Source organism: Clarias gariepinus, chromosome 26, assembly GCF_024256425.1.
Source record: "Clarias gariepinus isolate MV-2021 ecotype Netherlands chromosome 26, CGAR_prim_01v2, whole genome shotgun sequence".
In the NCBI taxonomy this organism is placed as follows: Eukaryota; Metazoa; Chordata; class Actinopteri; order Siluriformes; family Clariidae; genus Clarias; species Clarias gariepinus.
Window position 1 is genome coordinate 22,677,197 of NC_071125.1, and position 17,156 is coordinate 22,694,352.

General features: G+C 38.8%; 1 protein-coding gene across 1 annotated transcript; it reads left to right on the forward strand.

Moving 5' to 3' along the window:
• Positions 1-13,956: 13,956 nt before the first annotated feature.
• rrs1 (ribosome biogenesis regulator 1 homolog) lies at positions 13,957-15,665 on the forward strand. The gene has a single exon (XM_053487505.1). It carries the CDS (start codon positions 13,984-13,986, stop codon positions 15,040-15,042), a length of 1,059 nt encoding a protein of 352 aa, XP_053343480.1. The 5' UTR covers positions 13,957-13,983; the 3' UTR covers positions 15,043-15,665.
• The last annotated feature ends 1,491 nt before the right edge of the window (positions 15,666-17,156 follow it).

Consider the following 17,156-nt stretch of genomic DNA (forward strand, 5'->3'; position numbering starts at 1 on the left):
TAGCTTATTGATATTTCACTTGCTATCAAACTTGAACCTAGTTAGCACAATATAATAGCTAGCTGATGAAATGCTAGCAGATGTACTGTGACTATGGCTGATTGTATACACAAAAGCTTGCCAATCCACAGTTTAAATAACATAATACCTAGCATAACAGGCTAGTCCAATACTTACTGCTGAATAACTAACAGTGGCTTAAATAGTTTTTGTGGCTTTCAAGGGTGTCAGAAGAAATTGTATTTTGTAGAAATTAAATAGCATTTTATTTTTAAACTGACGTCTCTTGGTAAAGTAACAGTTTCTGCTGTCTATCCTTTTTTGTCCACTTCAGCTCCCTTTAACCCTGAAGCCAAAAAAAAAAAAAAGAAAAAAATCATATTAAAACCCACTCAAAATTATTACACAGGCCTCTGCTCATTTCTGCAACAGCTCCCTTAAGGTTAGATAACACGTCCAGCTCCCTCTTTCAGAATGAAGGTTATGAAACCAGTGAACCTACCCTGCAGTAATTGTGGGGGTGTTAGCTACCTTTTGAGGCAGACAGCATGGAGCTCGAAGCATTGGTGTATCACATTTGTTTTCTAAGATGCTGGTAGACAGAGAGAGAGAGAGTGAGAGAGAGAGGAAAATAACTGGAATAAATTTAAATAAAGGAAATAACTAAAGAGTCACTAAAGAGCAAATCATGATCTCATCATGCCATAATATGCTAAATGAACAAATAACACTGATACTAATAAACCCCATGTTCTTTCCGAAATCAGCTGTTTTCAGTATCTAATTCAGTGTCTTTGATGACCCCAAAGTACTCTTAATGATCCCCAGGTGATGACCCAAGTACCTTTAATCATGCATGTAACTTTAGAGAAGCAGGCAGTCTTCTGCATAAAGAAAAAAAAACATGCTTTGTGCAGCAAGAATAGTTCTTTTTTTGCACATGTAAATCTGAATTATTTACAGTCACCCGGAGCGCCTCTGGATTTTACGCAGTTGCGCGTCTGTCATGTTCAGCCAAGTGTTGGTTTAGTGAGCAGGGCCCGCAATTAGCAAATGTGGCAGCTGTCAGAGCCGAGGCCAGCATCCCTCACATCCATCATAGAGGCATTGATCAGCAATACTCGGGACGCCAGAATCAAAGGCCAGGTGACGTAGGACTGTAAACTGAACATTCATTCAATGTAGCCTTTCTGCTTCCACAGGGGAGCTAATTGCCCTGTGCTGTGATCACTCTCACTTCTAGATAGTGCTTCAACTCATACTAATTGATGTCCATCTTTGATGGATAAGCCAAATACAGATAAATATTTAAAGAGACTTTCCTGAGTCTACGACTAACTATGGAACACAGAGAAAAAAAAGTGTGTGTGTGTGTGTGTGTGTGTGTGTGTGTGTGTGTGCATGCATTGTGCCCCACAATAGACTTGCATCCAGGCTGCGTCTTTTGGGGCAGCCTGAGTGTCGTAGATATTATAGCCTCACTGATATTCAGTACAAGAGCATGACCTCAAATTATTGCATTTATACAATAAATCAACGAACACTGATTCATTATCACCAGATTATGATTTGTTTGTTTATTTAACCCTTTCGCTTCACCAACACCTATCCTCCTGCAACTGGTGGAACTAACTAGGCAGAGCTTTTGGCTGACAAAGTTTTTCGACTGACCTTTAGCAACCAACAGTTAGTTAAATTAACAGGGGTGAAAGTAGTTTTAAGTTATTACAGGCCCTATATAGCCCAAATATGAGGAGAATAAACCATGGAGGTGGTGGACAGTCTTGAGAAACATACAAGATTTACTTAATAATTCTGCTTATTAATATCAACTGAATCCTAAACAGAGTTAAATGGAAAACTACGGCACTATCAGTATACTGTATGGTGTTTGATCCCTTGTTGCATACATCAAATGGTCCTCTTGATCAGGGGTTAGGGAGGGATTTGTAATTCAGCCTTGTGCAAATTTTGTAGCTCGTTAACAGAACAACACAGTTGGTTAACAGGCAATTCGGAATGACTTAGAAGCAGTTGTTCAGGAGACAAATTGTTGTTTAAGATGACATAATGATCAGATGTGTTTTCTAGCTAAAAGTGTTTCAGTCACTGGTTTTGAATGTAGGTTTTGGCAAGCATCTACTTCCAGTATGACGCACCGCATAGAATTTTCATGTAAGCTGGCAATTAATGATTGTTAGAACATTTGTAACACAGTGGAATAATACAACTAGTTGAATGTCTCTGTGCTGTTATGCTCTATATCATCACTCATGGAATGACTCTCATCCAATCAGATTACTCGGTTGCAACTATAGATTTATTTATAATAATTAGCAATTATAATTGTTGTATAATAAAGCATATAGTATATCACTCAAACCAATATGATATTTCTAACTTTTATTTCCAAGGATTATTATTCAGTAAATACAGAGAAAACTATGCAAAATCATTACATAACTATTGTACGATAAGTTCAAGATGAGCATCCAGGATTAGAGGTTACCCAACGAGTCAATAATCTTGTTGTTTCAGTGGGTTTTACATCAGAACACTTTGTGATATTTGGCGAATTTCATCTTCAATAAAAACAGAAGGGAAAAAACAAATAACACACCAGAATTCTGAGCAAAATGAGCTCACTAGTTTGTTCCTGAAGTTTACCATCTGGGATTTCTCTCAATTATAACCAAAAGGAAATCCAGAAATGTTTTTAAAAAATATTCTCATTTATATGGAATTTTTTATGTAATATTTGCATTGTCTGTAAGTATTAATTTTATATCGCAGCCTGTATCCCAGAGCAAACTTCAGTTTGAAGACGTGACGCATTAAGGTGATTTATGATTCATTCATCTTCAGTAAGTGCTTTATTCTGCTCAGGATGTGGAGGTGTAAATACACCCTGGATACCAGTCCATCACTGTGCACACTTAATCAAACCTAGGAGCCATTTAGAGTTGCCACTATCAGCATGTTTTTTTAGACGTGGGAGAAACCATAAGGAACCCATGTGGACACAGAGAGAACACATGAAACTCCTCACAGACCAAAGTAACCCAAGGACCTGGAGATGTTGCACCACCATGTACTTCCATGTACCCACATAAATAACTGTGCTCTATTATAATTTGTTTAAAAAAAAAAGTTACCTTCTAAGCAACCAATTTCTCATATTTGCAACTTTACACAACTTATCAGACAAAAAGCCTTTGCGCTCTAAACCTTCCTACATGAGCTGACGAGAGTCTATGCCTACACAAAAATGACTTGTTGAAGCAAAAATAAGATCGTCTCCAGTGTTTCGTTCAGCTCGGCCCCCGTTTAAACGTATGCATGTGGAGTAAACTTGGGTTTTAAACATCAGCAACAGAGTGGCCCTTTGGGATGTTTGATTCTTCATAATAACCCCAGCATATTTCCCTAAGCGCTGGTTTGTCACTTGTCAAATACAGATTTGGTCAAAAGTAAGTTGTTTGAGTTGGGCAGATTCCCTACGGTCTGCCCCTGTCACTTCTGACTGCATCAAATGAGCAAGCATCAAAGGATTGATTTGATGTTAAAAGCTCCCATCTTTCCAATCTGTCACCTAAAAGAAGTCGTCACTCAGCACAAATAAACACTCATTAATGGGACAAGCCAGTCAGTGAGAAACTTACATTACAGCATGTCAACTTACATCTGTGAATTAATGTCTGACTGATGATATCAGTTGAAAAATCAGCATTGACAGAATAATTATCTTGTGTATTCCTAAATTTATTGGCATAATGTCTGGTTTACTGGGCATCGTGGATATCACTGATTTTGAATCTACAATTTTACATTATAAGGGCCCAGTGGTTAACTCTACTCCAGGGTTAGGGATTCAAAAATACTCTAATTTCCTCTGAATGCAATGGTTTTTGCTTTCAAATTGTGTATTAATAGGTGTGTAAGTGTGTGTGCATTTGTGTCCTGTGGTTTGGGACCCGCTCCAGGGTGTCTCTGGTTTGTTCCCTTCATAGGATATGTTTCTAGTTCTAAGATCCTATACAAGATAAGCTGCATTAAAAATACAAATTCAAGTTATATCATAAATATGTTGTATGTGTTGCATGGGTTTTGATATTTATATGACATTTATTATATATTTTATGTAGGAGGCAGCTAGCAAGCTTGAAGGCCATGGACAAGACTGCAGAGGTGTAAGATTGTATAGATATATACACAATATAACCAATATTTTTGAGACACATTACTCCTTGGACGTTACTACCACCATAATCAGAGCTGTGTACATACCCCCACAAATGAATGCTAAGCTAGCCCTAGAGTAAGCACATGATGCTATTAACAGCAAGCTGAACATGCATCCAGAGGGATGTGTGATCACTGGCAGGCGAGCTTAATCCCATAGAGCTGAAAACAGTACTTCTTAAATATTATAAAATGTGAATTTTCCAAAGAGGGAAAATACCTTCTTGGATTAAGTATATACAGGCAACGTCGGAACAAACAGTACAAAGCTAACTCATCAGCACGCATGGGTCTGATCAGATCATGTCTTATATGATTGATAATGATTACAGCTTATGACACTATAATCTGAAGAATAAGACTGACTATTAAACATGTCCAAGTCCTGGAAGTTCTTGCAGAACTGCTTTGAAATCACAAACTAGGATTTGTTTGCACACAGAGGCGATTAAGAGGAATACTCTTCATCTTTTATGGCCTACATATACTTCTGCATTAACCACTAAATCCATCAACTTGTTTAATAATCGGAAGCCTTGGCTGGATGGAAAAGTACAGGCTCAGGTTACAAGATGCCACTTTGAAGCAAAGTGACTCACTGGACTACAGGAAGGGTTGGGGAGAACTAAAGAGGGTCATTAGACTAAAATACTCCCAGATACCCTGAATCATCACTTTGCGTTCTTTGATGACCAAAACCCTGCCGATGAAATACCCATAAAGGGACTCATGAATGAGCAGACTCTCGTACTACAGCCACAAAAGGTGAGATCTAATCTGAGTAAGCTTTACATCAACAAGGCATCAGGCCCAGACAGCGTGTCAGGCTGTGGATATTTGCTGATCAGTTAGCAGAGGTTGTTTTCAACATTTTCATTCTGTCAACATGACATGGTTGTAAATCTACTATTATTATTTCAGTGCATAAAAAAACAACATGGAGCTCAAGAACTCTTATGTTAGGATGCAATTTGTCGATTTCAGCTGTCCTTTCATCACAGTAATCCTTCAAAAATTGGTAGAAAAACTCGTAGCATCAATGAATTCCTAACTAATAGATGAGAAAAGTGTGAGAAAGGGGAATTGAACATCTTCCACTATCATTCTGAACATTCTGTGTCACTGATCATGATATTGTGTGTTCTCAGGCCAGCCCTGTTCATTCTGTTCAAACATAATTGCACTTCCCTTCACACGTCAAACACAACTGTGACTTTGTTTGTTGATATATACATGAAAGACAATAATGAGACAGCTTACAAAGAGGAGATCCGACATCTGGAAAAGTGGTACGCAGACAACAACACCAATTTGATCTTGAACACCGCAAATTCCTGGGAGTTCCCGTAACAAAGGAAATGTCAGAAATAATCTGTCTCAGGTAGTAAAGTGTAGTACAATGCAGCAGATCATACTGAAATTCCAAACCTGGACACGATTACTCAGACCCCCAAGATAGCTAACACACCAAAGCACTTTACTCATCCCATTTCCCAAAGACATTTATATACTCTAATACTTTGTTGGACTGCCCTTGGCATTAATCATGGAATGCATTTGCCATGGCATTGTTACAACAATCTTACTGTATAATCCAGTTGTATTCATTTTTGCCAAGATCTTGTATTGATAATAGAAGACTTGACCCACTACATAAAATCTTCTCCAGCACATCCTAAAGACTTTTAATAAGTTTAACTCTGTGATGACCAGTTCCTGTGTCAAAATGATTCTTCATGCTCCCAAACCACATTTTTGTAATCTGTGTTTAGGAATATGGACGTGCCATCAGGGTCGAAAAACTCCATGGATTTAAGACCTGGCCATTCAGTACATTAATGATTATTAGCCTTAATAGCATTAAGTTTATCAGCTGACTTCATTTAATTGCCACAGTTATGCCTAAGCAACTGAAGCAACCCCAGAACATAAAACTGCCTCCAGAGGCTTGTACAATAAACAATGAGCATGATGGGTGCATCGCTTCATGTGCTTCCCTTCTCCCCTTCTGGACACATGAGCTTTTTCCATTGCAAGTCCAATCTTTATTCTTTCTAGAATGCTAAAGTCTTTTTCTTGAGTCTCACTAATAAGTGGTTTTCGTATAGACACAGCTATTTAGTCCCAGTCCTGTGATTTCTCAGAATGATCTCTGACCATAATCATTCATTATTTTTTGTTATTACAGCCACAGACGGAGTTGATGGGTCAGTGCTATCTTTACACGTTTTATTGGTGTTGGACAATTATTAACTGAATTCCAGGTTATTAACCCAATTCAAGCTAAATCTCTTCTCGCTCTGAGATCTTGCACTGCTGCCTATATAACACAGGACTTGTGTTGGAGGACATGGACCCGTACAAGCCTGCGAGCCACAGCTCCAACAGAGTGACAATAATGGACTACAAAGCACCAACATCCGGTATGACAAACTAGAATGTGACTCAGACAAGCTGAACACCTTCTATGCTCGCTTCGACGCTGCAGCTAAAGATGCTAGCAATGCTAATGCTAGCAGCACTAACGGCTGCAGACAGGAAGACACTGCCAGCACCGGAGCGTCATCATTTCCGAGCATGACGTGAGGAGAACCTTCAGGAGAGTGAACACCAGGAAAGCAGCAGGACCAGACGGCATCTCAGGTCGAGTCCTCGGACCTCAGGCGCAGACCAGCTAGCACCTCTGTTCACAGAGATATTCAACCTACCTTTATTTCAGTCAATGATCCCCAATTGCTTTAAGGAGTCCATCATTGTTCCTGTCCCAAAGAAACCCCATCCTGCTTTCCTCAATGATTATCGCCCTGTAGCCCTCACCTCAGTAATGATAAAGTGCTTTGAGCGGCTGGTCAGAGACTTCATCATCTCTTCACTACCTGACACACTGGATCCATTACAGTTTGCTTAAAATCCACACCGCTCTACAGATGATGCCATTTCTCATCTCCTCCATACATCACTCACTCACCTGAAAACTAGAGGAGGGACTTATGTTTTATGACTTATTATTCTCTTTGTCGACCACAGCTCAGCATTTAACACCATAATTCCCTCCACACTCATCACCAAGCTGGAGCACCTGGGACTCAGCTCATCTATGTATTAGTGGATCTCCAATTTCCTAACTGGCAGACCACAGGCAGTAAGGATGGGCGGATGTCTCAGCCTCCCTCACTCTCAGCACTGGAGCCCCCCAGGGTTGTGTTCTGAGCCCCCTGCTGTACTCATTGTACATGTACGACTGCGTGGCCACTACCAACTCCATCACTGTCATCAAGTTTGCTGAAGACACCGCCGTGGTGGGCCTGATCACGAACAAACGATGAGACGGCCTACCTGGAGGAGATTGGAAATCTGGACAAATGGTGCCAGAGGTACAATATCCTTCTAAACATCAGCATGACAAAAGAGCTGATAGAGGACTTTAGTACAAAGCAGAGAAACTACCAGACCCTCGTTATCAACAAGAGCCCGGTGGAGAGAGTGGACAGCTTCAGATACCTCGGTGTTCCTCGGGAAACATCACGACCTGGTTTGGAAACAGAACCATGCAGGACAGACGTGCTCTACAGAGGGTGGTGCGATCAGCTGAGCACATCATCTGCACCGAGCTCTCTGACCTGCACTCAATCTATGGCAAGCAGTGCTGGACCAAGCCCAGGAAGATTGTGAAGGACCTCAGCCGCCCCAGCAATGGACTGTTCTCTCTGTTGCGGTCAGAAAAGCAATTCCGCTCCCTGAAGGCCAACATGGAGAGACTGAGGATGAATTCAGGACTAAACAGGACTCAGGACACCACACAGGACTAAACCATTTTTAAACACGCACAATTATGACATTATCTCTTTGCACTCATTCTGGACATTTATGTACACTGCTCACCTGCACATTCATGCACATTTACATATTTCTATTTAATTTTTTTGCTTATTGCACACAAGTCACTTTAAATAAGACACATGCATATTTGCACACCCCCCAGTCTTTTTTTTTTCCACTAAAATTTCTATATTTTTCTATATTGTAAAGAATCTTTTTTTCCCCATATTTGTACAGCTAAGTTTACTTCTTATTATTCTATAATCTATTCTATATAAATCTATTTTATTTCTTTTTTTATTAATATTCATTTCCTATTAATAATCTTTTATTTTTAAGGTCACGGGTAGTCGTATAAGCATTCCACTGCATATCGTACTGTGTATGACTGTGTATGTGACAAAAGTTCAATTTGAGTTTGAATTTAAAATACATTACTGCAGTAATTATCCAATCAATGGCCTTTAAGTATTTGCTCTTAAGTATTTGGGGTGGTTCATGTTTTACATATGTAATATATATATATATAAATCTGGGGTTGTATGGCCAAGGTTCCTAGTTTGGCTGCAATTCCAGACACCACACATTTACATACTTGTTATTTCCAACACTGGACTTAATTTTGAACGATGTAAGGAGCATGTAGCCCTATGGCTTAAGGCAATAATAATTATAGGGCTGCATCATTAGCCTTACTGACACTGTGGATTGTAGTTAGATTTGTGAGGGTTTTTCACCGTCAGGGGGTGAAAACGTGACTGAGGGCTTCCCTTCGTGAGTTAGTGCTACTAGATGTGGTGCAACGCCCTGCATGCTACTCGGGTGAGGGATGACCTCCGTTAGGGCTTGTTGCCATTTGTGTTATATTCTTTCCAGACCACAGCGTGAACCACGCGGCTGCTGCTGAAGCATGAAAGAAAAAAGGTGGCGAAAAAAACGCACTTTGGAATATCACTTCAAGGACTCTGGCTCACATGCTGGGTCTTTTCTAGGAACGTGTCCAGCCAGTGTGCCTGCTCTCCTCCCACTCTCTGATTGCACGTCCTCTCCTCGGTGTCTGCCACATCTCCTAGAACATCCACCACACTTCAGCTGTATTGTGCAAACTTAAAGATGAAAAGTAGCCTCCACTCCATCGCTCCGGTTTTCTTGGTTGATAACCGCAGCATCATGTAAATCAGCATCACTAGCACTTCTGCATCAGCCCCTCACTTTTTCTGATGAAGGTATTCACAGTTGAATCTCAGGTTAAAATTGCTTATATTGGGTGTGTACGAAGGACATTCCTGAGAAAAGTCTAAACACACCTTATCCCGCTTTAGTTCTGTCTAAATATAGCCACCTTTTGTCTCACTACGTCAGAATTTCTTCTTGATGAAAGGAACATCAGAGGAAATAAAATTAACGGCGGTATGTGTTCAGGTGTTTTTTGGTATTATTGCATGACAGTGCTGATTAACACCAGCCAGATTTAACTCCGCTTTCTTCCACGGTAAGAAATTCAAGGAAAACTCCTGCGTTTTTCAACCTAAACTTTAACAACAGCATCTGTACCATATGCGTAATTAGTATATGCAACAAGATTTATGATCATGAGAAAAGAATAGAAATCATGTTTCTCTACAAACGTAGTTACAGTATAAAAAAGCATAACATTAGCTGTTGATGTCTGTTCATAATCTTTTAATATCTATATATACATATAACATGAATCTGAACTTACAATATGATTTAAGGTGAGAAACACATAATGGAACATCCTTTTGAAAGTTTTATTTAGCTTTCCAACAATGACAGAGCAATAGAGGGGGAAAAAAATCCATACAGCATCTGATACGAGTAACAACAGCTGTGGAGGCAGGAATTATACAGATTTAACTGGCCTTCGATTTATACAGGAAATACACTTTTAGTAGAGAACTTTTCTGTTCTTTTCTCATTATAAGGAATCTTGTTGAAATTCTCATCTGTCCTGATCACACAACAGATACGCTACAGATGTTGTGGATGGAGATTAGGTTGGAAAACACTGGACTATTCCTGTAAAACATATGGAACTGGATTTGTGTGCATTCCTGAAAGGGTGTGTGCAGTTTTTTGTTTTGTTTTTATACAAAAAAAGCTAATAAAACATGGATTTCGTTTACTCGTATATAAATTGTCTTTATAATTTCTATACTATAATAAATTTGCATTTTAAATTTACGATAAATTATATCAAATGTCATCTTCGTGTCCATTTCTTCTGCTCGCCTTTTAATTATTGATCTTCTTATAGCTTCTTTAACATCTCAGACTCTTCAAGGTTGCTGGAAAAATCCAACAATTTTATTATAAGCTCATCATCCCTTAAGACGTACTAACACTCACTCCCTGAAGGTTTTTCCTTATTTAGGAAGAGGTTCTCACTTTGGCTAGGAATACAAGTAGGCAACACACCTGTTAACAAATATGTCACTTTTAATTTTAGTCTGATTAACCATTTTGACCCGATTTACCTTTAGGTTTTTCTAGGTAATTAAAAATAGATATAAATCAGAGTGAGGGAATCAGACTAAAAGTCCAGTCTGATCAACTTCCATATCATCGTCATGATTAACAGGCACCCTAAACCTTTTTCTTTTTCAGTTTGACATTTCTTGCTTGCTTTTTTTTTTAATTGGTCATCAATATCCAACATTACCCACGTTGGAGATCACCTCATAGTCCAGTCGAATTTAATCTCTAGTTTATCTCTGCTTTAAGAAAATGATGCGGCGGCATTTTAATGCTGTAAAGTGTGTGTAGCTGGGTCTTCTCGAGTCTGCACTGGCATCCTTGAAACCTAAAATGGATTTCTTATTAATATGATGTCCGACAATGCTCGAAAATGTTTAGAGACGAAAAAATGTCCTGTGTTTGGGAAATAACCATTAACATTATTGTGATAAGCATTTAAAATAATGTGACTGCAAACTTTCCAAAGAAATAATGGAAATTGAGTACCACTAAACGATTTGGCACTACACACACTAAAAACATCCCAATTTCAATTTCAACATAATGTGTTTGAGGGGGCGGAGCCGTGCTTTAAGTGATGTGGCCTCATTGAGTTCAGTGATTAATGGATCATGGACATCTATGCTTGTTGATCATGTTACAGGGGAATCCTCTGGAAGACTGATTATCCCATCATCCACACTCTGACAGCGTGACCTTTAGTGGGATACGCACATTCCCAAGGCTGATTTGTGACACGTGAAGTCATGACTCATCAGCTGTAAGGGAATGTTAGAGTCTATATGCAGGAAGGATGTTAGATAATTAACATGCACGGTACGGAAATACCATGCCTGGGGTAACAATTATGCAAAGTCAGGGTGTAAAGGTGTGTGCATATCAAAGTGTAATGCAATCATGAATGTGAGAAGTTATGTACCTGCAGGCGTGTGGCGTAGCGTCATTCCTGCTCTCAGTTCCATAGCCATCAGGAGCCTTGCTTTCCCGTCAAGACTTAATTGTGCCTTTAATTAGCAGGGCTCAAAATAAATCAATGTCATTCACAAATTCGTAGATATTTCCTAAATACTAAATCACACCTTGGATTCTCCACTAGGCCTTCAGCATTGCAAATTAAACCCCATGAACGTTCAAGTGGAGTCGTTTAAGCAATATGAGACATTCATGTCTTATTTAGATGTTGAAGCAAACTGAGTTGCGTTTCAATAAACTGAAGTGATTCAACACACGTATTGACCATGAAAGCAAACTAAGTGACTTTGCAAGGGTTTCTGGGTAAAATGTTTTGAAAATATGTTTAACTCTGCTAAAGCAGAGTTTATTGAACATCTCACTGTTATTATGGATTAAAATCATGAAGAGGTCCCTTCATCATCTTGTTTTTCATAATCCTTATTAAAACACGAACCTGCTGTAAATATGTCTAAACGACAAATAAAAAGCATTGACTCAGTTTGCCATTTTATTCTGAATACCAACACGTGCATGCATTTCAAACATACTGAAGCACCGCTAGTGCCTTTTTGATGCACAAATCTTGTACATGTTCTATAGTGTTATGTAATTATTTAACATAAAGCATTCTGATATTCAACACATGCATAGAAATCATTACTAATGATCATACAAATCTCCTCAATTTCATCAAAATGTGGGTTTAATTCCAATCCAGCTGTCATATCTACCAATCGGGATGATTTTCTTCTCTCTAAATCCATGATTTACTTTGATTATGACACAGTCTGATTATCAGTTTGAGGGAAAACATGGCACTCCGCTGTCTTTTGGACAGGGACAATTAGGAACGCTGGCAATTATGTGAAATCAGTGGAAATTTTTATTCAGAAGGATGTACTGTTGCCCTCGAGTCTGTGGGGAGAAACCAGTCAAAGGTTCAGGATTCTAGTTAGAAAAGAAAATGGACCCCATACTAATGAGAGAGAAGAGAGGGGGACGCTTACAGAGAAACAAAGGAGGATCAGCTTCCTTCTATCACTAAGTTCACAAAACGTCCCTCTCCCTCTGTGTGTCCCCCAGGGACGGTGGGCGAGGCTTCAAAGTGTCTCTGTGCTTTGTCTGGGACTGAAATAATTAGCCGTAGACCAGAAATGTAGGAGTATGCCTAATTTTTAACGAGGACGACAGTCAATAGACTATTGAATGAACTTTTGAGGTTTAAAAATGCAAATATTCTGTCCATAAATAAGACTTTTATTATTTCAGAGCTGTAAAAACACTTGTTTTGAGTGAAAGGGTGATTTAATTTATTCATCTGTGATTTCATTTAATTTACATATAATCAGTTTAATATTATTTATCATTGTCTCATGGTGAATTTCTTAATTATGTTCAATAAAGTTGATGAAAATGTACTAGTACTTAGTTTTCCTTAAAGTGATCTAAGCTATTAATGTAATCTCCATTTCATTTCCCAGACATTAATATAAAATGTAAAAAATTAGCCAACACCCCCACCTAGCGGTTAAGGTTAGAAATGCAACATATGCAATATAATATGGTGAAAGTACTGTATGTGTATTCCTGGGCATAAGAATGACATGAGGGAATGTAATTAGAAATTAGGTGACAAGTTTATATATAACATTTAAACAAATTTATGGCTTAAAACAATAAGGAAGGACACTAAAATTTGTCTCAGGTAATGATAGAGAATGGATTATTGCAATACAATCAACATTGGATTTTTATATATAATTTCAATAGAAATTGAACATTGTTTTGAAAGAAAATTACTTCATTTTAGGATGAACATGATTATGACAATATGATTAAAAACAAAGCCCTGTTTTGTGTACTGATGTCCAGCTGGGGGCTTTTAGTTGGAATAATTACGGACATCACAGGGAAGTAAAATGAGTGAAAGGTAATGATAGATAATGAATTATCGCAATTAATTTAATATTAAATTTAAGTCTAAAAAATTAAATAGAAATCAAAATTTTATATAATTTTGTACAAAAATATAATTACGGTGTCGCTTAGATATCGAACAGTTTGTTTTGTAAGAAAATTAAAGTTTTTTGGATTTGATTTTTAGTGCGCTGCCATGTGCACTGTTGTCCACCTGGGGGCGACAAACGTTTTCAGTTGGAATAAGGACGGACACATGGAGGTAAAATAAGTGCCAGGTGATGATAGAGAGTCGATTATTGCACTGCACTCAATATTAGATTAAAGTCTAAATGTTTTCAATAGAAATCGAACAATTTGTAAGTATTTTTGTAACAAAATTCGTTTTTAGGGGGAACATGGATGGATATGACAATATCGTTCAAGAAGAAACCATGTCATGTACACGTTTGTCCAGATGGGGGCGATGAAAAAAAATCAGTTGGCTAAAACTTCAACCGCATGAAGCCAGAAGAAAAAGAACCGGAACACGTGTGAATTCTGTATTTCAAGATGGCGGCGTGCAGTATCGAAGACGTGCTCGATAAAGCTGAAAAAGACGAGGCAGAAAGATTAAAAAGCATCACCGTAGACAAAGAGTTAGACGTCGAGTTTGATATCGGAAATCTGCTGGCGTTGGACAAGAACTCGATAAACGCTCGCGAGTTCAAGCAGCAAAATAAGGACGAGTTTCTTCGCGCGCTGGCGCGTGACAACACTCAGCTGCTGATTAACGAGATCTGGAAACTTCCGAGCGAGAAAGTGGACGAGGTGATCGTGGTCAAGCTGCCTGATCCCGTCACGCCGTTACCCCGAGAAAAACCAGCCCCCAAGCCGAGACCCCCGACCAAGTGGGAGCAGTTCGCCAAGCTGAAGGGCATCCAGAAGAAAAAGAAGACGAACCTGGTGTGGGATGAAGTGCACAAGGAGTGGAAGAGGCGCTGGGGCTATAAACGGGCCAAAGATGACACGAAGGAGTGGCTCATAGAGGTGCCTGAGAGCGCAGACCCGAATGAGGACCAGTTCGCCAAGAGGAACCAGGCCAAGAAAGAGCGAGTGGCCAAAAATGAGTTTAACCGCCTGAAGAACATCGCCAGGGCGCAGAAGGTAAAGGTGCCTGGTGTGGGACTCGCTCCAGCCTCGCAGCAGTCCAAAGCAGAGCTGGCCAAAGCCGTGAGCGTCGCCAAAAGCTCCACAGCTTCGGTGGGAAAGTTCCAGGAGCGACTTCCTAAAGAGAAACCGCAGAGAAACACCGGCAAGAAGAGACAGTTCCAGCCTCTGATCGGTGACTTCGCCGGAGAGAAGCAGAAACAGCTGGAGATGCTCAAAGTCATGGAGAGCAAGAGACCCCGTCTGGACATCACAAAAGCCGTGAACAAGCAGATGAGGGAGGAAGACAGTGAATCTTCAGAAAGGAGAGGAGGAAAGAAGGGACGAAGAGGGAATGCACCTGGGAAAGGAAGGAGACATGCTCAGGGTGGAAAAGGGAAGGGTAAAGGTCCCGGAAAGGGTCCCGGAAAAGGTCCCAAAGGCAAAGGACGAAGACCTGCAATGAAGCAGGGCAAACGATAGTGACTATTAACACTTTGATATAATCTGCGTCTTTTTTATTCAAAACCGAGACACACCTGAGCCTGTTAATGAGTGTCCTACACCTTCGGGAGTAGAGTACTTTTTCCCTGTCACTTGAGGCGCTACCATCATGCATACATCCTTTGTACGTTTAATGTGTCTTACTTGGAAAGATGTAAACTTACATTTAGTTTTCATTGTTTCAAGGCCAAACTTTAAACGTGTGTTGGTGATCTTTAAGGATAAAGTTTTAAACCTCCCTGTTATGGTAGCACTCATGAGACAAGCAAAGGTCCTGTTTGATGTCTTTATTTCTATAATTATCATATTGTAATAACATTTTCTGGACAATTTTCTAGATGTCGTCTGCACTTCTGAAAGAATAATCAACCCTTGTTTCAGCAGCAGATTATTTTTGTTTTGTTTTGTCAATGAAAAAAAAGCCAATTGGTTGACCTTTTGTCAGCAGACTTTATCTTTCTAAACCATAGCAATGTATATCGTATGTATATCAAAGATTGCCTGATGAACTTCAGATATAATGATGATGATATTGTGAATTTTTTTTGCTCTGGTGTACTTGAAGCTAGAACAAAATAAAAATGTTGGAACCATCAAAACTATTTCATGTGACCTGTCACAGTACTGTCCTACAAAATATCGGCCAGGGTTTAATTTGAATTTATTGCTGTTCAGGTTTTGTAATAGTATCTGGATGTTAAAGCTAGATGGTGGGATCTTTTAGCATTGAGATAAAGATCCGATGATATGGCAAAATTAGTTAATTAAAGGTGAAAGCACAATACTCTGTATTTTTAACAAAGATCAACGCATTGTAGCTATACTTTTAGGTCCTTTTTATTCAGTGTTTACATAAATGTATATTTGACTCGAGATCGAAATTTGTTCAATAATTTTTAAAAATGGGAATTGTGCAAGTTCTTTAACAGCAGCGTTATAAAGGCACTGACTTATGCTCAGAAAATGTGTTTTAATATTGTCACAAAATTGTTATTTTTTAACAGTATTGCCCAAACATTTTTCAGACATTATTTGAGATGTATATTAAAGTCTTTCATGAATCATGCTAGTGATTAAGTTTTAAAAAAAGGACAAGTATTGGTGCTTTAGATTCTTCCACAGAACACTTGCTTTTTTTTTTTATAAATACTTAAGGTTACCCACCGCTTCGCCTGCTTGCAGGTTTTTGTGCAGTGTGTTACCAATACCTGCAAATGGACTGTGTGGTCAACTTGCCAACGCTATAGAGGCTGCTCCAATATTCAGACAAGCCTTACTTCTGCCTGTGGTATGCGCCGTCGCTGTAGAAACGTCACAGTCTGTGGTTCGGGGTTTCAGTAGCTATGATCTCGGCCTGACATACCCATTTTCGCTACCGTTACATTCAGTGAGGAACGCCTATCACAGACACGTTATGATGTTTGATGATGACTGCCGTTACATTATGAGGTAAAAGCTGATGATGCTACCTACGATACCAAAAGTCAGGAACGTGTCGCCTGTCATATCTGTCATTTCTAATATATTGATAATAAAGCATGAGATATCAAAATATATAAAAATATAGGGGGCATATATTTATTTATATACAGTATAATGTCTACTTAGAGACTTTAAAACAAGCCTGCACAATTTCCCTTAATTACAAAGGTTTGACACAACACCTTCAAAATGATTGTTTAATCATCCCTTTTAGTGTTTCACTTTTACATTTTCTTTATTAATCAGGATATTTTTTGAAATAGGTCCCCAATAGCAATTATCTTCTTATACATTATCATCAAAAATAAAATTCAAATTATAATCTGATGTCTAACTAAGTTGAGGGAAATATGATTATATTGTATTTAATGATTTAGTAAAAGAAATCAAGTAAATAATATTGTGGTTATTTTGTCCTATTGTCAACAGACCATTGGTTAGTGTTGGTGATACGATACATATGGAAATTATTTACAGCGCTTCACTTTTTCTACATTTAGTACGTTACAGCCTTATTCCAAAATTGATTAAATTCATAATTTTCCTCAAAATTTGAGGCTGTAATTTGTGCCAAGGGGGCTTCAACAACAACAACAACAAAAATGTTAGTC